This window comes from Doryrhamphus excisus, linkage group LG4 (genome assembly GCF_037039965.1).
Source record: "Doryrhamphus excisus strain RoL-2023G ecotype Guam linkage group LG4, RoL_Dexc_Guam_v1.1, whole genome shotgun sequence".
Taxonomy (NCBI): Eukaryota; Metazoa; Chordata; class Actinopteri; order Syngnathiformes; family Syngnathidae; genus Doryrhamphus; species Doryrhamphus excisus.
Genome location: NC_136360.1, coordinates 21,361,313 through 21,384,284, shown reverse-complemented (window position 1 = coordinate 21,384,284; position 22,972 = coordinate 21,361,313). Strand labels below are relative to the sequence as shown.

General features: G+C 38.8%; 1 protein-coding gene across 3 annotated transcripts; it reads left to right on the top strand.

Annotated features, from left to right (window-relative positions):
- The first annotated feature begins 400 nt into the window (after positions 1-400).
- Positions 401-22,636, top strand: atcaya (ATCAY kinesin light chain interacting caytaxin a). Of its 3 annotated transcripts, XM_078790357.1 has the most exons (12): positions 401-798; positions 4,181-4,279; positions 12,599-12,648; positions 12,735-12,983; positions 13,050-13,223; positions 13,301-13,403; positions 13,471-13,602; positions 15,515-15,601; positions 15,766-15,864; positions 15,945-15,980; positions 16,053-16,112; positions 22,180-22,636. In XM_078790357.1, exons 2-12 carry the CDS (start codon positions 4,203-4,205, stop codon positions 22,199-22,201), a joined length of 1,089 nt encoding a protein of 362 aa, XP_078646483.1. In that variant the 5' UTR covers positions 401-798; positions 4,181-4,202; the 3' UTR covers positions 22,202-22,636. The 3 variants fall into 3 exon arrangements, with proteins under 3 accessions (XP_078646483.1, XP_078646485.1, XP_078646484.1); XM_078790359.1 differs by lacking the exons at positions 401-798; positions 4,181-4,279 and adding an exon at positions 8,456-8,700; XM_078790358.1 differs by lacking the exons at positions 401-798; positions 4,181-4,279 and adding an exon at positions 8,456-8,723.
- The last annotated feature ends 336 nt before the right edge of the window (positions 22,637-22,972 follow it).

The window sequence follows — 22,972 nt, the reverse complement described above, 5'->3', positions numbered from 1 at the left end:
TAGTTTTTCGGGAATTATCTTGCTTCCATCGCTGGGTCCCTTGCAATCTTTGAAGGCTCGAATGTCTCGGACAAGCAAAGGCAACCAAACACCAGGCATTTATTCAACAAATATACACAATTGCAGTTAAAATAGATGTTTTTTTTTACTGTACACAAAAAATTTTGCTTCTCAAAGCAAAATTATTTTCAAGAAAACACCCAAACTAAGGCAAGGCGTGGTATTCAAAATGTTACGAAAACACTGTATAAGTGTATATAACTTCTACATGGAGAGCTGCATTTGGGCCAGGCTTTTCTGATTGGCTGAGTCAACCATGTGAAGTAAGGAGGTGAATAATGAATGTGTGTGTGTGTGTGTGGGGCGGGGGGTTGGATGTGAAAGGGAGGGAAGAAAGGGATGCTGTTGCCAGGGAACAACTGCAGCGATCAGTGCTTGTTTTACCCAAGTTACTACAGGATTAAATAAGGAAAAATAGAACTTGAAGCGGGGATGAGGGGAAAAAAATGAATCTCTACACACGATGAAGATACATTCTGATTGAAGACATCAGCAGGCTTTGCCCATCAACGGAGGCGAGGAGGAGGACTTCCCGGCACAGAGGTGCCCCCTGTCCTCAAGCACCTGCTGCTGGCTAGCGTCTGACATTGAGGACACTGCTCGCCTGTGTGTCTGTGCATGTCAATGAAGGCCAGAGAAGAGGAGAGGAGACCTATGAATTTGACACAAATCTTTGCTCCTGTGAGCGAGGAGCATCGGAGCATCGAGAGGTTTTGAAGGGGATCTCCAGCATCTCATGTGAGTACCATGTTTACTGCATATGGAAAGACGCTGCACTGGTTTGGCCCAGGAATGCAAAATGTGGGCCAAGAGATGCTCGATATATGCTTTGGTACCGATAACCCTATATACCAATAATGATATGATGCTTCTTTTACGTGCTGCACAAATTATGCAATGGAAGTTATGGAATATTTATTTTAGACATGAGAAATATTCAAGAAAAATAACACAAACTGGGCTCATTTCAAGCGTGAGCGCAATATTAAAACAGGGACGTCCAAAGTGCGGCCTGGCTGTTTTGTTTTGTTTTTGCCACATTTTGAAAATATGATTTAATAAGGGATTTTTGTGGTACTTTTGATATTTAATTTGAATTTCTGCATTATTTTATGCATGATTGCAATGATCACGTTCTTCCTGATTTTTTTGATTAAAATTCATGAATTAAAATGCACTTTGGACATGTAATTATGTGCATTTGTGTTTCAAATTGGACCTATGATGCTTTTTCCACTTTTCTGACCTATAAATGAAGAGCTTGCAACCAAAAGGCGCTAAATCCATTTTGACTGATTTCGAGAAAATCAATGATTTTTAATTACGCACATATCAATCTATTTGGTCATCAGGTCTATATTGCAAATGAAAGAGCTATCAATATAGGTCATAAAAATGCATGCTATAAAAATCCTGCACACACCATGTATTTTATATATTTTTAAATTATTTTTTTTTTTTTTCGGATTTAGCGCCTTTTGGCTGAAATAAAGTTGAAGTCACCTTTAACTTCTTCAATGGCATTGTTGTAAAAGAATGTAAGGTGCTTTAATGTGCTATGCTAATAAAATAATGACAACACAGAAGCCATTCTCAACATACAATACACCCCCCCACCCACACACACACACACACACATGCACTCGTTCGCCTTCACACATTACAGAAACAAAATGTTATAACCTACCACTAGTACACTGTTACTGATAAAATGTTGTTAAGATATTAAAGGAAAGTAAAATAATGTTTCTCATGAAAATTGGAGGTGTCAAGGTAGAGACATGCCTTTTATGGCGTAAAAAAAAACTTCCATGTTACAGAATACTGTAAAAACACAATTTGTGTTCTCCTGAATTGCATAACATACTGTAACTATCATACGTGTACTTAATGTACACAAACAAAACAGGATGCGCACTGATACTGGCTTTCTGTATGTGCAGTGCCAATTGTATTCTTCTCTCTGATTGGTCAGATTATCAATAGATGGGAAACTTGGGCCAATCAGAATAAAGAATAAAGAAAGGGATTTAGCTCCTTTTGGTTGAAATCTGAAATGGAAATAGCGCCTTTTGGTTGAAAGCATACATTTCATATCACTTTTTTTCATATTTTTTTTAAATGATTTCAAGACCAAAATATGTGATTTGGATACACATGACAGAGGTCTATTAAACTCATGAAAAACATGCAACTTAGTGAAAATTGGATTTAGCGCCTTTTGGTTGCAAGCTCTTCAAATGTAGTTAGAATGTTGTATTCTGGTGTTAAACCATTCCAAAGTTTCCCATAATGAGATTTGTGCATTTGGAAGTGAGACCTGAAAGAAGTTTGGGATGGCTCAAAACGTTCGGTTTCAGGGAGTTTTTTCCAACACCGGCTCCCTGTGATGTCACAATTAGCCATACTTTCTTATGTGGGTGTGTCGGGTACAAGCTTTTAGCTGTACAAGCTGAGTGGGACCAATCACAGCTGAATGGGCATGCCACAGCATCTGAATAGGATTCAGCTCAGGACTTGGACTAGGCCGCTCCAAAGTCTTCATTTGCTTTGGTGGACTTGCTGCTGTGTTTTGGATTATTGTCCTGCTGCACAACCCAAGTTGCTTTCAGCTTGAGCTCACCCACAGATGGCCGCACTTTCTCCTTCAGCACAATTCATGCTTCCGTTGATCATGGCGGTAATCCCAGAACTCATTGGTGGACGCAGTGGTGAGGGATGCCATCAAGCTGAAGAAGGAGTCCTATCGGGGCTTCTTGGCTCATGGGACTTCGGAGGCAGATGGCAGTGCCTGGGGACTCCAACCGTGGGCTCTTATAACTCGGTGGCTGAAGTTGTCAAAAAGCTCCTCGGAGTTCCTCAAGGCCCTGGATGCTGTGGGCATGTCTTGGTTGACACGGCTCGGCAGCATTGGGGGTAGTACCTCGGGATTGGCAGAACCGGGGTGGTGGTCGCCCACTTTAAGAAGGGGAGACCGAAGGATGTGTTTCAACTATCCTGGAATCAGGCTACTCAGCCTTCCTGGTTATGTCTATTCAGGGGTCCTGGAGAGGAGGATTTCCGGATAGCTGAATCTCGGATTCAGGAGGAGCAGTGTGGTTTTCGCCCTGGTCGTGGAACCAGCAGAAGGCCTGCGGAAGACCCAGGACCCATTGGAGAGACTATGTCTCCCAACTAGCCTGGGAACCCCTCGGGATCTGCCTGGAGGAGCTGGACAAAGTGGACAGGAAGAGGAAAGTTTGGGTCTCCCTGCTTAAGCTTGCCCCCGCAACCCAACCTCGGATAAGCGGTAGAAGATGGATGGATGGTTGGTCTTGGGGATCATCAAGATGTTTTCTGGCCAAATGGAGACCAGCCTTAATGTTCTTTTTGTTCAGCAGTGCTTTTGGTCTTTGCCCAGTGTCTTTCTTACGGTGGAGTCATGAACTCTGACCTTAACTGGGGCAAGTGGGGCCTGCACTTGTTTGAATGTTGTTGTGGGGTCTTTTGTGACCTCTCGGATGAGTCGTGGCTGCGCTCTTGGGGTCAGTTTGGTTGGCCGGCCGCTCCTGGGAAGGTTCACCACTGTTCCACGTTTTGGCCATTTGTGGATAATGACTCTCACTGTGGTTGGCTGGAGTCCCAAAGCTTTTGTAATGGCTTTATCCACACTGATCGATCTAAATTCGTCTTAAAGTTATGTTTCACTTTTTTTACATGGGGTCATCTAGCTTTGGATTTTTTAAAATAATTTAATAATAAAAAAATGTATTTAAAAACTGCATGTTGTGCTGGGTTGTGTTGTCATTAGCTAATATTTACATTTGTAAATAATACAAAATGTACTAATATTGTGTATCTTCAACAATGGCCTCTTGACTTCCACCTGGTGGGATGTTTGTTTAGTATCTGACTTTTGACTTGAGTTCACCGAAATGTGCTTCATCACATCACATGCCTCTCACTGCGAGCAGCGGGGTTAGAAGCATGTGACCCACAAAAGTTTCACACCCCTAAATGTGACCGTGAAGAGCAGTGAGGATTGAGTTCGAAGGTTTTCCTCTCTGACTAGTTTTTCATATCTTTGTGGCTGTTTTTTCCTGTACATGTTTTGACATTAATGTGTGCCTTCACATGTCAGCCCCCTCTCTCCCCCCTGAGGGATGGGCACCACCGAAGCAACTCTAAGGATGGAGAACATGGAAGTAAAGGACGAGTGGCAGGATGAAGACTTCCCCCGGTGAGATACTTTTACTTTTCCTTTCTGTTTCATAACTTTTATCCAGCATTCCTTAGACTCAGGCTTTTTCCCACAGTCCACAAATGTACACAAAAGATAAATCATAAGTTCAAGATTAGATTTAGTGACACTCGAGTCAAGCACCCATAAGTCGGTGAAGCTTGAGTCTTCAAGCTTGAGTATCTGTGTGTCACTGAAACTCCAATCTTTGTTGCGAATCCATGATTCAGTGAAACTTGAGTCTTTGTCAACCCATGAATCAGCAAAACTGGAGTATTTGACAAGCATCCATGATTCAGTGAAACTTGAGTCTTTGTCAACCCATGAATCAGTAAAACTGGAGTCTTTATCAATCCATGAGTCAGTAAAACTGGAGTATTTGTCAAACACCCATGAGTCAGTAAAACTGGAGTATTTGTCAAGCACCCATAAGTCAGTGAAGCTTGAGTCTTCGTTGAGTACCTGTGTGTCACTGAAACTTGAATCTTTGTTTCGAATCCACGAGTCAGTAAAACTGGAGTATTTGTCAAGCACCCATGAATCAGTAAAACTGGATTTGTCAATCAACCAGGAGTCAGTAAAACTGGAGTATTTGTCAAGCACCCATAAGTCAGTGAAGCTTGAGTCCTCGTTGAGTACCTGTGTGTCACTGAAACTCGAATCTTTGTTCCGAATCCATGAGTCAGTAAAACTGGAGTATTTGTCAAACACCCATGAATCAGTAAAACTGGATTTGTCAAGCACTCATCAGTCAGTAAAACTGGAGTATTTGTCAAACACCCATGAATCAGTAAAACTGGATTTGTCAAGCACCCATAAGTCAGTGAAGCTTGAGTCTTCGTTGAGTACCTGTGTGTCACTGAAACTCGAATCTTTGTTCCGAATCCATGAGTCAGTAAAACTGGAGTATTTGTCAAGCACCCATGAGTCAGTAAAACGTTAGTCTTTGAAAAGCATCCGTGATTCAGTGAAACTTGAGTCTTTGTCAACCCATGAGTCAGTAAAACTGGAGTATTTGTCAAACACCCATGAATCAGTAAAACTGGATTTGTCAAGCACTCATCAGTCAGTAAAACTGGAGTATTTGTCAAACACCCATGAATCAGTAAAACTGGATTTGTCAAGCACCCATAAGTCAGTGAAGCTTGAGTCTTCGTTGAGTACCTGTGTGTCACTGAAACTCGAATCTTTGTTCCGAATCCATGAGTCAGTAAAACTGGAGTATTTGTCAAGCACCCATGAGTCAGTAAAACTGGAGTATTTGTCAAGCACCCATAAGTCAGTGAAGCTTGAGTCTTCGTTGAATACCTGTGTGTCACTGAAACTCGAATCTTTGTTCCGAATCCACGAGTCAGTAAAACTGGAGTATTTGTCAAGCACCCATGAATCAGTAAAACAGGATTTGTCAAACAACCATGAATCAGTAAAACTGGAGTATTTGTCAAGCACCCATGAATCAGTAAAACTGGATTTGTCAAACAACCATGAGTCAGTAAAACTGGAGTATTTGTCAAGCACCCATGAGTCAGTAAAACGTTAGTCTTTGACAAGCATCCGTGATTCAGTGAAACTTGAGTCTTTGTCAACCCATGAGTCAGTAAAACTGGAGTATTTGTCAAGCACCCATAAGTCAGTGAAGCTTGAGTCTTCGTTGAGTACCTGTGTGTCACTTAAACTTGAATCTTTGTTTCAAATCCACGAGTCAGTAAAACTGAAGTATTTGTCAAGCACCCATGAATCAGTAAAACTGGATTTGTCAAACAACCATGAGTCAGTAAAAATGGAGTATTTGTCAAGCACCCATAAGTCAGTGAAGCTTGAGTCTTCGTTGAGTACCTGTGTGTCACTGAAACTCGAATCTTTGTTCCGAATCCATGAGTCAGTAAAACTGGAGTATTTGTCAAGCACCCATGAATCAGTAAAACTGGATTTGTGAAGCACTCATCAGTCAGTAAAACTGGAGTATTTGTCAAACACCCATGAGTCAGTAAAACTGGAGTATTTGTCAAGCACCCATAAGTCAGTGAAGCTTGAGTCTTCGTTGAGTACCTGTGTGTCACTGAAACTCGAATCTTTGTTCCGAATCCACGAGTCAGTAAAACTTGAGTATTTGTCAAGCACCCATGAATCAGTAAAACTGGATTTGTCAAACAACCATGAATCAGTAAAACTGGAGTATTTGTCAAGCACCCATGAATCAGTAAAACTGGATTTGTCAAACAACCATGAGTCAGTAAAACTGGAGTATTTGTCAAGCACCCATGAGTCAGTAAAACGTTAGTCTTTGACAAGCATCCGTGATTCAGTGAAACTTGAGTCTTTGTCAACCCATGAATCAGTAAAACTGGAGTATTTGTCAAACACCAAATGAGTCAGTAAAACTGGAGTATTTGTCAAGCACCCATAAGTCAGTGAAGCTTGAGTCTTCGTTGAGTACCTGTGTGTCACTGAAACTCGAATCTTTGTTCCGAATCCACGAGTCAGTAAAACTGGAGTATTTGTCAAGCACCCATGAATCAGTAAAACAGGATTTGTCAAACAACCATTAGTCAGTAAAAATGGAGTATTTGTCAAGCACCCATAAGTCAGTGAAGCTTGAGTCTTCGTTGAGTACCTGTGTGTCACTGAAACTCGAATCTTTGTTCCGAATCCATGAGTCAGTAAAACTGGAGTATTTGTCAAGCACCCATGAGTCAGTAAAACTGGAGTATTTGTCAAGCACCCATAAGTCAGTGAAGCTTGAGTCTTCGTTGAGTACCTGTGTGTCACAGAAACTCGAATCTTTGTTCCGAATCCACGAGTCGGTAAAACTGGAGTATTTGTCAAGCACCCATGAATCAGTAAAACTGGATTTGTCAAACAACCATGAATCAGTAAAACTGGATTTGTCAAGCACTCATCAGTCAGTAAAACTGGAGTATTTGTCGAGCATCAGTGATTCAGTGGGACTTGAATCTTTGTTGGACAGGAAGGTGAAAGGAGAGTTGATTTGAGCCAAGAAGTAGATGTGCTGCTTTTCCCATGGAGCTCATACTAAATAATACATTTATACAAATAAAAAAAACAAATAAACAGGATCACAGTGAATTAAAGCTGCAAGCAAGCGAAAAAAATGTGATGTATGGAAGAGAGACAAACCTGTCACTCCCACTAATCACACATCATTTTGCCGGCTTGCATAGATTTTGTTTTCCTTATCCTTTGCCTCCACACAGGCAGAAAGTAGTCCCTCAGTTCCACACCCAACCATAGGATTACTTATTTATATTTCCTTGTTTTCTTTCATAGTTAGAGCTTATCACGTTCTAAATAGGCCTTTTAACATTGTTAGAGCCCTCTAGACATGAAATAACACCCCTACAGTGACCTTTGCACTCCTACACAATATAACAGATATAATACCAGGAAAGATTTGTTCAGTGGGAGCGGTGACGCAGTAAAGAAGTGACATCAGGGGTTCAGAGTTGAGTTTCGGCCTGGTTCAGGCCACAACAAATGCCTGTGTTTTTGTTAGGGGCTGTTGTGCCTAGTCGTTCAAACCAGCAATAAAATCCTGTTCCGGTGATCAAGTCTGGTGCTTGTGTGTCTCACTCAACATTACAGTAACATTACTGAAACCAAGTGACCAGTTTAGTTAGTTAATACTATGTCAAAACCATTTTTAACCATTTGTATGCTTGAAAATGACGAGTGGTTAGCACACAGGCCTCACAGCTAGGAGACCCAAGTTCAATTCCACACTCGGCCATCGCTGTGTGGAGTTTGCATGTTCTCCCCGTGCATGCGTGGGTTTTCTCCGGGTACTCCGGTTTCCTCCCACATTCCAAAAACATGCTAGGTTAATTAGCCACTCCAAATTGTCCATAGGTATGAATGTGAGTGTGAATGGTTGTTTGTCTATATGTGCCCTGTGATTGGCTGGCCACCAGTCCACGGTGTACCCCGCCTCTCGCCCGAAGACAGCTGGGATAGGCTCCAGCATGTCTGCGACCCTATAATAATAATAATGATAATAATCACCCTTATAATAATAATAATAATAATAAATCTAGCAGTTTCACGAAGCCCTTCACACAACACGGTTCGGTGCTCTAATTAAGCGACCGGTATCATGGGTGAGAAGGAGTTAATGTCCTGATATTGAATAGCTTGGTGGAGTGGAAAAAAGAGCAGAAATGCTCCCTCCTCCTTCTGGTCCTCTTCGGCAAGCAGCGAGCAGGTACGACTCTCTCTTTTGTGAATGGTGGGCCTGGTCATGTGACGCAGCAGCAGCCACCCATCCAAAACACAGCGTCGTCATTAAAATGGTGTCGGGTTTTAGTGGAGCAGAGAACGGGAAGCGGGGATCACCTTGAGGCCTCTTAGAGATGCTCATTCTCAGTCTGATAGAGGCAAGATGAACACACATCCTGAAGATAAAGGTGTGTGAAGTCCCGTCTGGAAGGTAAGCGGTACTGCTGGTATTGAGGCTCGGAATGCAGACTGAAACAAAAAAGGGATTATGTTGTTTTTGTTGGAGAGAAAATCCTCTCATGCGTCTATTGCCACCCTGCGTGAAGACAGGGATTGTTTTCCTTGGCTGGGGTGTCCTTGCGGGACTTTTAGGAGGACACACAGTCTCCTCCTGCAGAGGGGATGATGAAGCATTGGTGAGCTAAGACCAGCTCATCTGCAGAGCAGCTCGCTTGCATGCATACTGAGAATTCCGTCATATAGTAGTGGTCATTTCTACTGTTGTTTGACCGCACCCCTTTTTCTCTTTCTATCTCTCTACCTCCTTCTCTGCCGTCCTGTCTGGCAGCCATGTAATCTTCATCTGTCCCCCGTGAGAAGTTGATTACCATCTTCACCCTCTTCTTCTCTTGCTGCCATTTTTACTGCTCAAACGGATTAGTGGCAAAAGCATAGCTTGAAATGCTCCACTTGACATTAGACTAATTGGATTAATCCAGAGCCAATTATCCCAAACATTGGACAGGCATGGGCCATAACATTAGGTACACCTGCGCAAGCTAATGGGGGCAAAGATCCCTGTAGATCCCTGCTTTTCACCATCAATGCTAGCCAGACGCTGACATTAATCTCCGATGTCAGATCAACATTTGCAATAACAGTGATTGTAATCATTTCATTAGATTTGATCCTTCACTCCTCTCTTCATCTGCCGTTGTTCACTCACGACACGATCCACGATTAAGCCCTTATTCAGCACATTTCAAGTATAAAGTCAGTCAAACTCCAGTCTTCGAGGCTACCGAATGTTAGCATGCTAGCAATGCTAACATTAAGACAGTGTTCCAATTATAAAAAAAAGCTAGAAATGCTATTATGCTAATGTTAGCATGCTAACATGCTAATGATGACATGCAATGGTGATAAGTGTCCACATATGTTAATACTCATAACAATGGCAAAAATATATAACTATGTTAATGTTAGCAGGTTAACTGCTAAGATGCTAACACGTAGCGTGATAGGGAAAAACACCAGGAATCAGTGAAACTTGAATGTTTACATGCTAGCAATGCTAACATGGTAATGTTAGGATGCTAACACTGAGCACAATAGCAAGAACTGTATGAAAATGGCTAAAAATGTTACTCTGCTAACTTAGCGCTGCCAGGCTAGGTGTTTTGCATGCTGACATTAGCATGCAGTGTGTACGTTAACACTAATACACAGAAAATGTTACTCTAACAATGCTAACTGTTAGCATGCTAACACATAGCATGGTAGGGCAGTACACCAGGATGTGTCTAAATGTCCATCACTCAAATTGTTACATTTTGAGAGAAACTAGGAAATTGAAAATGGTTTCGTGTGGTGTTGATCACAGCCTCCACTTTATTCGATTTTCCTCAGCTCGCCTGTATTTGGGTTTGTATCTAAAGTTACTCGGTACACTTGTTTTGTAATGCACGCGGTGCATTTGACAAGACAGCGCTGTGCAGGCTCGTGTTGGCTAGTCAGTCACTTATGCATCACGTATTTTCATCTGCTTGCTTAATTTAGCTGGCGTTAGAAAATCATTTGGAAAACTTTGCTTGTAGTACTGAACGTGGTTCTTTTGAAAAAATACAGTGAACAAGGCAGACAGATTATTTGTGTTTGCCATCACCATGAATTACCAACTCCACACAGATCATGAAAAAAATTAACAGTTCATTTACACCAGGGGTCTCAAACACCCGGCCCGTGGGCCAAATGTGGCCCGCAGGACACTAGTTTGAGGCCCCCGCCTTGATATGAAAGTTTAATGTTAGTGCGGCCCACGCAAGTTTGATATGGATGCTGTATGGTATCATGTACCCAGAAAAAATTATTACGTTTGATTAATGTTCATGTTAAAGGTTAAATAACTGTTAATAGTTATCCTCCCTATCCGTGTGGAAGTGGTAAGTTTTTGGCTATTTAAGTTTAAGTTAAGTTAGAGGACAAAAAAATGGGCATTCATAAGAATGATCAGCGCCCCTAGTATCTTTTTGGACCAAATATCAGTGAATCGGAAGACCTAGGACACGTTGGGGAGACTACGTCTCAGAACTGGTCGGGTAACCCCTTGGGATCCGCCAGCAGGAGCTGGACGAAATAACCAGGGATCATCCATCCAATCCATCCGTTGATGGTCAGGTTGGATGGATGGATGGATCTGTAAATACCCGATCAATCTGCGATCCTACCCTAACCTATGGTCATGTGCTTTGGGTCGTGACTGAAAGGACAAGATCAAGGGTACAAGCAGTTTTGAGTTTTTAAGGGTGGCTGGGCTCCCCCTTCGAGATAAGGCGAGAAGCACTGTCATCCAGCAAGAACACAAAGTAGAACCACTGCTCCTCCGCAAAGAAAGAAGCCAAGTCTGGGTATCTGGTCCGGACACCTCCGTGGGGGAGGACACGTCCGACTGGTAGGAGGCCTCGGGGACAACCCAGGACACGTTGGAGAGACAGTGTCTCTCAACTGGTCGGGTAACCCCTTGGTATCCGCCAGCAAGAGCTGGACGAAGTAACCAGGGATCATCCATCCAATCCATCCGTTGTTGGTCAGGTTGGATGAATGGATGGATCTGTAAATACCCGATCAATCTGCAATCCTACCCTAACCTATGGTCATGTGCTTTGGGTCGGGAATGAAAGGACAAGATCATGGGTACAAGCAGTTTTGAGTTTTTAAGGCTCCCCCTTCGAGATAAGGCAAGAAGCACTGTCATCCAGCAAGAACACAAAGTAGAACCACTGCTCCTCCGCAATGACAGAAGCCAAGTCTGGGTATCTGGTCCGGACACCTCCCTGGGGGAGGACACGTCCGACTGGTAGGAGGCCTCGGGGACGACCCAGGACACGTTGGAGAGACAGTGTCTCTCAACTGGTCGGGTAACCCCTTGGGATCCGGCAGCAAGAGCTGGACGAAGTAACCAGGGATCATCCATCCAATCCATCCGTTGTTGGTCAGGTTGGATGAATGGATGGATCTGTAAATACCCGATCAATCTGCGATCCTACCCTAACCTATGGTCATGTGCTTTGGGTCGTGACTGAAAGGACAAGATCAAGGGTACAAGCAGTTTTGAGTTTTTAGGGTGCCTGCGCTCCCCCTTCGAGATAAGGCGAGAAGCACTGTCATCCAGCAAGAACACAAAGTAGAACCACTGCTCCTCCGCAATGAAAGAAGCCAAGTCTGGGTATCTGGTCCGGACACCTCCCGGGGGGAGGACACGTCCGACTGGTAGGAGGCCTCGGGGACAACCCAGGACACGTTGGAGAGACAGTGTCTCTTAACTGGTCGGGTAACCCCTTGGGATCCGCCAGCAGGAGCTGGACGAAGTAACCAGGGATCATCCATCCAATCCATCCGTTGTTGGTCAGGTTGGATGAATGGATGGATCTGTAAATACCCGATCAATCTGCAATCCTACCCTAACCTATGGTCATGTGCTTTGGGTCGGGAATGAAAGGACAAGATCATGGGTACAAGCAGTTTTGAGTTTTTAAGGCTCCCCCTTCGAGATAAGGCAAGAAGCACTGTCATCCAGCAAGAACACAAAGTAGAACCACTGCTCCTCCGCAATGAAAGAAGCCAAGTCTGGGTATCTGGTCCGGACACCTCCCGGGGGGAGGACACGTCCGACTGGTAGGAGGCCTCGGGGACGACCCAGGACACATTGGAGAGACAGTGTCTCTCAACTGGTCTGGGAACACCTCAGGATCCTCTGGGAAAAGGAAGTCTAAGCTGCTGTCCCTGTGACCAACCTCAGATAAGCGGAAGAAAACCGATGGATGTGTGGACCCGTGAATCTAACGTGATGACTGTGTTTTCTGGCAGGCTTCTACCAGAGTATGGAGAAATGGACGGCCTCACAGACAACAGAGTTTGTGAGTAAACGGTGGCAACTCATTGGTTCATTCATTGCTTTGTCAAAGCACTCCTCCTTATTATTGGCTCCTCTCTTGCTTGGAAGCACCTCCCTGCTCCTTGAACGTGAGCCCACCTGGGGGAGGCGCAGGAGTGTCGTCCTCGCACCGTAAAAGGCGTACGCTGGTTGCCCCGGAGATGAACCTGTCCCTGGATAAAAGCGAGGGTTCTCTGCTGTCTGATGACTTCCTGGATACACCCGATGACCTTGACATCAACGTAGACGACATGGACACTCCGGATGAGACGGACTCGCTGGAGTTCATCACCAATGGCAACGATCTGGAATGGGAAGGTACGGCGTCCCACTATGTCTTGTAATTTCATCTCTTATGTCGTAACAACACCCCTGTCGCTCCAGATGATGCCCCGGTGGCATCGGCCAAGGCAGGTCCGATTGGCGGCTCAGGGGTCGTGGACGAGGAGGGAAACGCTAACAATTCCCGCCTGTGGAGGACGGTGATCATTGGGGAACAGGAGCACCGGATCGACATGCAGATCATCCGACCGTACCAGAGAGTCATCACACATGGAGGTCGTGTACGGTCACGTCGTGTACGAACAATTAGCAACAAAATCACCTTCACGCCGATCCTAACCCCCCCCCCTCAGGTTACTTTGGTGAGGGCCTCAACGCCATCATTGTGTTCTCTGCCTGCTACCTGCCTGACAGCAGCATTCCAGACTACCACTACATCATGGAAAACCTCTTCCTGTGAGTCCACTGAGTTCCTCCATGACCACAACCCCCCCCAGCAGCTGACACGCTCCTGCTCCTCCAGGTACGTGGTGAGCAGCCTGGAGATGCTGGTCGCCGAAGACTACCTGATCATCTACATGAACGGAGCCACGCCCAGGAGTAAGATGCCCGGCATTAGCTGGCTGAAGAAATGCTACCAGATGATTGACAGAAGGTGAGAATGGTAGAAGAATGGTCCAAAGGCCGTTCCCACAACGGCAACATCCTGAAAATTTGAGCATTTCATGTACTTTTAAAAGATTTTTTTTTTACCCCCAATTCTGTTTTTTAATTTTCCAAATATTACAACTAAATGGAACATTTTGTCTTTGTAATATTGACTGTAATTCCGTAAGATTTGGACTTTAGAATTGATTTTGTTCCATTTGTTATTCTTAACAGTACAATTTTGTCAAATTTTTTTGTCAAATATTTTTTTTGTCATTTTTTTTCTTTTTGTGAAAAGGTTTATTATGGTCAATTATCAAATTTGCTGTTTACTTCCCATTTTTGCTGTTGTTGTTTTTTTTAATTTCCAAATATTTAAACTTTTTTCTTAAATAATCTTGTACATTTTCTTTATATATATTAAATATTAAATATTAAATATTAAATATTAAATATTAAATATTAAATATTAAATATTAAATATTAAATATTAAATATTAAATATTAAATATTAAATATTAAATATTAAATATTAAATATTAAATATTAAATATTAAATATTAAATATTAAATATTAAATATTAAATATTAAATATTAAATATCATATGTCATATGTCATATATCATATATCATATATACTAACTTTTTTCTTAAATAATCTTGTACATTTTCTTTATATATATTTATATTATATTATAATATATAATATATAATATATAATATATAATATATAATATATAATATATAATATATAATATGTAATATATAATATGTAATATATAATATATAATATATAATATATAATATATAAAATATTAAATATAATATATAATAATATATAATATATAATATATTATAGATAATATATTATATATAATATATATGATATATATTATATAATATTATATATTATATATATATTATATATTATAATAAAATAATATATATTTTTTTAATATATTTTATAAAACTATTTAAACCTTCATCTTGTAAAATGTATTCTAGTCATGTTCACTTGGCTTATGTAATATTTTGGCTATTATACTATAATGTATATTATATATTATAATATGTAATATATTATAATATATTACTTTTGCCCTAGCGTCATTTTCCAAAAAATTGTTTATTTGTTTCTCTAATACAGTATTAGGCGGCACGGCGGTCGAGTGGTTATCGCGCAGACCTCACAGCTAGGAGACCAGGGTTCAATTCCACCCTCAGGCCATCTCTGTGTGGAGTTTGCGTGGGTTTTCTCCGGGTACTCCGGTTTCCTCTCACATTCCAGTGTGTACCCCGCCTCTCGCCCAAAGACAGCTGGGATAGGCTCCAGCACCCCTCGCGACGAGGAAAAAGCGGCAGAAAATGAATGAATGAATAATCCAGTATTATTTTCTGCGGGACAGTATTTGTACTAAAATGAGCTCATAATGTTCATAAGTTTTTTCCCCTAAAATTGCGACTTTCTTTCTGGTTAGAAGTCAGATTTTTTTCTTCTAATATTTGGACTTTATTTAACATAAAATGACACCTTTTTTGTTATTATTTTTTCAACTATTTAAAGGTTCTTCTTGTCAAATTTCTTGTCAGAATTATGACTTTTTTCCCATCATGCTGTCTTTTGACTTTGTTAGCTTCACATTTCCAAAAATGCTAACTTTGTTGTTTGTTTTCATGTGCCAATATCAATAGGCAATATCTCATAGAACATAGAACATTTCCAATGTTATCTTCAATTTTTTTTCTTGTTGAATTATATTTTTGAAACGTGGCCGAGGCCACAAATGGTCTTCTAATCTGTTGACGCTACCCAGCATGCCTTGCGGATTATACATGCGTGTAAAATAGTGTTGTTTCACGTATGTATTAGTGTGTAAGCATTCATGGCAGTGTATGTACTTCTGTCTTGTGTCACCAGATTGAGGAAGAACTTGAAGTCTCTGGTCATTGCTCATCCCACTTGGTTCATACGAACGGTCCTGGCGATATCCAGGCCCTTCATCAGGTGAGGCACGGAAACTACCCTGGTGGACAACTCTAACCAGTCAGACCCAGAAGTGGTTTTTCATGAAAGTCAAAATACTCCAATCACGCCGGGGTTGATGGGACATGAAGACGTTGGTGTTTGACTTCCTCACTGCCTGACTCTTCTCCTGTTGCCGTTTCCAGTGTGAAGTTCATGAATAAGATCCAGTACGTCCACAGCCTGGATGAACTGGCCCAGTTGGTCCCGATGGAGCACGTCCACGTCCCTGAATGTGTAGTGCAGTAAGTGCTTGTCACCACAAGGTGGACAGCGTTCCCAAATGCTCTGCTTGTAACGATAAAACGACTCTTATTCTTTCCAGCTTTGATGAGGAGAGGATGACAGCCAGGAAGGAAAGGTGAACTCTTAGTTCTTAGTTACTTTGTTGGACTGCAGGTCATTCATGTTCCATCTATGTGTGTGTGGGTAGGATGGCGCAAGAGCAGAAGCAGCAGTCGGTCCCACAGGAACCAGTCAACAAATCAGAAAGGTACTGGTCTGATGGGGGCGGTGGGGGGCATCAGTGCCGTCATTTTTGGTATTGATCCTATTGAGCCAAACAAAAAAAAAACATTTGCATCAAGAACACATATTTGAAAACAATATAACAATCAGGGGCTGAACTAGGTTCTGAACCAACGAATGAATGAATGAAGTAGACATTAAAAAAAATCCAAAAATTGAAAATAAATAACAAACATTAACCGGGATATAACTTTCCCACTTTTGGACGGATTTAGTAGAGATACTATCAAATGTACACAAGTACACACAATCCACACTGCAAAACCGCTGCTCAAACTCTGCAACCATTCTGTCCAGTCATCAATTATGTAATAATCATTATTATATTATTCATTATAATTCATAAAATAATTATAATAATAATTCATATAATATTATAATAATATAATTACAATTATATTATTAGAATTATTAAAAATAATTATAATTTATTATTATTACTATCATCATTATTATTCTTCTGATTATAGGCTATAATATAGCCTATAATCAGAAGAATAATAATGATGAGGGTGGGCAAACTACGGCCCGGGGGCCACATCCGGCCCGCCAAGTGTTTGAATACGGCCCGCCCAATCTTTCCAAAGTATTTCATTTAAACTCAACATACAACCTGGCATCATGGCCTGAGCCAACCTTTTGATGGTTTTATCAATTTCGTTTTTTGACATGGTCTGTTGTTTACAAAGTGCTCCTGAAAAAAGGGACACAAGCACATAATAATAATAATAATTATTATTATTATTAGATTATTATAATTATTATTATTATTATTAGAACTATTATGATTATTATAATTATTATATTAATGCTAATTATTTTATTAATTATATATAATATTATTGCTATATTTGCATATTTTATATAATAATAATTATTTTAATTTTATTGTAATTATTATAATATTTTATTATTTTTTAAATATTTAAATATAAATATAAAATAATAAATAATAATAGCAGATTGCATGACAATTTTATAGATACAATAATACCAGGTTACGTGTAAAATATATAGTCTGCCCCCCCCCCCCCCCCCCCCCGTAAATTTTGTCATATCAATGTGGCCCGCGAGTCAAAAAGTTTGCCCACCCCTGATCTATATATTGGCTGGCTTATTAGCCTTCCCTATTATATGAAGTTTTTGTAAAAAAAAAAAAAATCTATAAAAATACCAAATTATTTAGGGGAGTTAAGAACATTTTAGGGGGCCCATAATATGAAATTTGTCAGAGATTTTTTTTGTAAAAAAAAAATCAATGGTGGAAGCTCATTTATTTCATCAATTAGATGAAATGAGTTGAGCGTAATTAATGCATGTGCGATATTGTTATCCCTCACAAACATAACTCTACAGTTTGCTGCAACTATTGATGGGGGGGGGGTAGTTTGCACACTACCCCCTCTCCTCACAAGAGAATAAAGTTTGCTCCCGAGTTCGACGCCCCGCCTCAGACTCCCGTTCTTCGGCGCTTCACTGGTGACCCGACCGTAGTATAAGTACTAGTGTGACATTCACGAACGAATCGGTTCTTTTGAACCGTACCGCTGGTGATTGTACAATGGGTAGTTCAAAACAGTGACGTCACTGTTAAAGCAGAGTTAAGGCCAGAGTTAAGGTCAGATTGGCTTCTTAAAACTTAATAAATATCAAAACAAGCCAAATAAGCCAGTTTCTTGAACGGCTCCTTGAAAGGAACTGCTCACCAAGATCCGGCTCCCCTTGAAATCAAATGTTTCGGACTCGGGCAGAAAAACCTGATTGGGACATCCATACTTTTAAGTTCTAATAACGGCCACCAGGTGGCAGAAGTGCATTTGATTAAAGCTGAGCATCACACGGAAGGGAAAATCACACATGTCACGTGAAGGAGTGTAGCATGCAAATAGCATGTAAACAAATATTCCAATTTCATTCGGTTTATTTGCTGAAACGGAAAGAATTGAACTTTTATATACATCTCATTCCCAAAGAAAAGTACCAATCCGAATGAACATATAATGGGATTCCCAGGGGTGGAATATTCCTTTCCCTAATCCGATTGAGGTATTTTGTACCCGCTCAAACGGAAAGTTGTCAGGGTGCCTTCTTCTTCCTGGTGTTTTTCTTCTTCTGTTGTTTATTGGCGGTTGGCAACCAGCTTTCGTGTGCATTAGCGCCATCTGTGGAACAGAATCTAAACCAGGGGTCTCAAACTCGATTTACTTGGGGGGCCACTGGAGCTAGGGTCTGGGTGAGGCTGGGCCGCATCAGGTTTTCCAAAAAAAAAAAAAAAAACAGAAAAATATACAAACTTTTTCAGTGCTTTGGTTCCGATTTTCTACAAGAAAAGCTCTGATAAAACATTCCACTGTTCTCAAATATCTTACTTTTTATTTTTCTACACAAAATAAGATGAAAAATAAATAAACAAATCAAGAATAAAGAAAATCAGTAAAAAATAAATATAATAATAATAATAAAAACATAATAAACCACATATAGTTGGTGGGTAGACAAATGATTTTTTTCATATTAAAATGAACAAAGCATTATTAGAGCCCTGTAGACATGACAAAACACGACTATAGTCACATTTATACTCTTTATTTACAACATATTGCGCAACTGCAGGGTCTTGAGACACATGCTAACTCGCAAACTAGAGAGCTAGCGACCTAAACGGTAGCCTTCAAGTTATTTCCTCTAAACTTAAATAGCCAAAAACTTACCACTTCCACACGGATAGGGAGGATAACTATTAACAGTTATTTAACCTTTAACATGAACATGAATCAAACATAATAATTTTTTCTGGGTACATGATACCATACAGCATCCATATCAAACTTGCGCCAAATGCGGACTTACCACTTCCACACGGATAGGGAGGATAACTATTAACAGTTATTTAACCTTTAACATGAACATGAATCAAACGTAATAATTTTTTCTGGGTACATGATACCATACAGCATCCATATCAAACTTGCGCCAAATGCGGACTTACCACTTCCACACGGATAGGGAGGATAACTATTAACAGTTATTTAACCTTTAACATGAACATTAATCAAACGGAATAATTTTTTCTGGGTACATGATACCATACAGCATCCATATCAAACTTACATTAAAACTTTCATATCAAGGCGGGGGCCTAAACTAGCGTCCCGCGGGCCACATTTGGCATGTTTGAGACCCCTGATCTAAACCGCTATATACTTTATTCACAAGTCCAGTTTTATTAAAAAAGAAAATATATATCTATATAAAACATGTCCTGAGTTTAATTATAAATATTAGCAAGATTGAATTTGATCTTTTCCTGTGTAAATTGATCCCGGGTGCGTTCTTTCAGCGCATGCTCAGATATGACGTAACACGCAGATCCAGACGTTCTTCACTTTTAAAAATGGAGGCGATCAATCAGCACTGGACTGCTAAGGAAACTTTGTTTTTGATCCAAACTAAATTTCAAGACTGGACGAACAAAAAACTGGCAATACGGAGTTATTCCAACAAGTGAAAGAAAAAGTCGAGGAAGTCGGTATCACGTGATGTTGATGTTTACGTTTTACTGGGCATGCCCTATTGACTATTCTGTTTGATTATAGCGGCGCATGTAGACAAGAGATTGGAATATTCCTTTCCATGTATACCATTGATTTCGGAAAGGTCATTCCGAAAGAGAAAAACTCCTAAACGTGGTTACTGACACTTCCCTGGTATCCATAATATAGATATTTGGATGGACTTTTTGAACATTTCCATGACTGTTAATGTCTCTTATTCCAGGCCAAAGTCAACAAGTCAGTTTAATTTCATTTGAACATGCATCAGATTACAATTGAATGCATCCCATAATCAGTTCCCAGTTCCACATGTCCAAAAGGAGTAGGAAGAAGCAAAGCTTATTAAATCCTACCCCTCCATCTGGTACTTTTACAATCACTGTTACTGTTAATTATTTTTTTTCTTTTACAATCACTAACTGTTACATTTGTTCACTTCCTGCTTTCCTAATATAATTTAAGTTTTATTTATTTTTGTTTTAAACTTTATTTTATAAAATTTTAAAATATATTTATTTATTTGATTTAATTTGTTCAAATTAATTAATTGATTTTTTCTTTTACAATCACTAACTGTTACATTTGTTCACTTCCTGCTTTCCCAATTTAATTTAAGTTTTATTTATTTTGTTTTAAACTTTATTTTATAAAAATTTTTTAAAAATATTTATTTATTTGATTTAATTAGTTAAAATTAATTAATTATTTTTTTCTTTTACAATCCCTAACTGTTACATTTGTTCACTTCCTGCTTTCCTAATATAATTTAAGTTTTATTTATTTTTGTTTTAAACTTTATTTTATACAATTTTAAAATATATGTATTTATTTGATTTAATTTGTTCAAATTAATTAATTAATTTTTTTCTTTTACAATCCCTAACTGTTACATTTGTTCACTTCTTGCTTTCCTAATTTAATTTAAGTTTTATTTATTGTTGTTTTAAACTTTATTTTATAAAATTTTAAAATATATTTATTTAGTTGATTTAATTTGTTCAAATTAATTAATTGATTTTTTTCTTTTACAATCACTAACTGTTACATTTGTTCACTTCCTGCTTTCCTAATTTAATTTAAGTTTTATTTATTGTTGTTTTAAACTTCATTTTATAAAATTTTAAAATATATTTATTTAGTTGATTTAATTTGTTCAAATTAATTAATTATTGTTTTTCTTTTACAAACACTAACTGTTACATTTGTTCACTTCCTGCTTTCCTAATTTAATTTAAGTTTTATTTATTTTTGTTTTAAACTTCATTTTATAAAATTTTAAAATATATTTATTTATTTGATTTAATTTGTTCAAATTAATTAATTACATTTTTTCTTTTACAATCCCTAACTGTTACATTTGTTCACTTCTTGCTTTCCTAATATAATTTAAGTTTTATTTATTTTAGTTTTAAACTTCATTTGATACAATTTAAAAATATATTTATTTATTTGATTTAATTTGTTCAAATTAATTAATTAATTTTTTTCTTTTACAATCACTAACTGTTACATTTGTTCACTTCCTGCTTTCCTAATGTAATTTAAGTTTTATTTTTTTTGTTTTAAACTTCATTTTATAAAATTTTAAAATATATTTATTTATTTGATTTAATTTGTTCAAATTAATTAATTATTTTTTTCTTTTACAATCACTAACTGTTACATTTGTTCACTTCCTGATTTCCTAATGTAATTTAAGTTTTATTTATTGTTGTTTTAAACTTCATTTTATAAAATTTTAAAATATATTTATTTAGTTGATTTAATTTGTTCAAATTAATTAATTATTTTTTTTCTTTTACAATCACTAACTGTTACATTTGTTCACTTCCTGCTTTCCTAATTTAATTTAAGTTTTATTTATTTTTGTTTTAAACTTCATTTTATAAAATTTTAAAATATATTTATTTAGTTGATTTAATTTGTTCAAATTAATTAATTGATTTTTTTCTTTTACAATCACTAACTGTTACATTTGTTCACTTCCTGCTTTCCTAATTTAATTTAAGTTTTATTTATTTTTGTTTTAAACTTCATTTTATAAAATTTTTAAATATATTTATTTATTTGATTTAATTTGTTCAAATTAATTAATTGATTTTTTTCTTTTACAATCACTAACTGTTACATTTGTTCACTTCCTGCTTTCCTAATATAATTTAAGTTTTATTTATTTTTGTTTTAAACTTTTTTTTTAATGCCATAATGGGTACCATAGTAATTGTCAATATAGTGATATATATAGCACATCATGACTTTTACTCATCAAAGAGCCACGCTTAGCTCGTCATGTCTCATTTTTATAATGAAGAAAAATTTTGTCAACAAAATGGTTTTGTTATTGTCGTTGCTGACGAAAAACAACACTGCTTTTTAGCTGTTCTTATATCTTTAGAACGCACGTCAACAGAAAGAAAAAACACTCCAGGAGGTTGAATCAAAACAATAAACATTCTTTCTTATGTTCTTTGTTTGCAGTGTCCCAGGTAGCACGAATTGACTCATTTCAAGCTGAACGAGGCGGCAAATCCACCATCTCTACCCGTGCTTCCTTGTCTGGTCACCATGCAGACGCTCATCTTTGCCCTCTTTCACCACAGGGGTTCACACATTGTAGCATTTGCAGAGAAGCCTTTCTTTGGAACTTACCGGTGAACACCTGAAGACTGGAAACGCCACAAAGGAATGTTGCCAGGTGGAACCTGAGACGTGTGATGCAAGACAGACAGTTATGTACTTTGATGTAAATAGCAGTGTTCTTATTTAGCGCCATACTGTATGAAAGTAATGCCTTGAGAATGATTCATTTGCACTAAGACTGCTTTTAATCTCTCACCTGTAGCACGTGTCGCCATTGTTCTCATTGACTGTAAAACGCAGAAACATCTTCCTACGAGGGAGACGTTCATAAAAAAAGGGAACCAGTGCAAACCTACCTTGATATTTTCGTAGCATGCTTATGATTCGGGATGCTTGATATTGGCTTTCTTACCAATATGCAATACAGTAACCCCTCATCTATCGTGGTTATTGGTTAAATGAATATCTGGGATATATGACTTGAATGTTTTTGTAGCGCAGGCAGGGTGCAGGATGGCTGCAGTGTTGCCAACCTGGCCAAAATGTCGCAAAATCTGAAATCGACATTTCAAAACGACATTTCGCCGATGTATGCGACTACCAACAAATGTAGCTACTTTTTCTGCCATCACTTGAGAGTTTTCTGGTATTTGGGGCTTAAAAGTGAAAGCACTTGTTGAGTTGCAGTTTT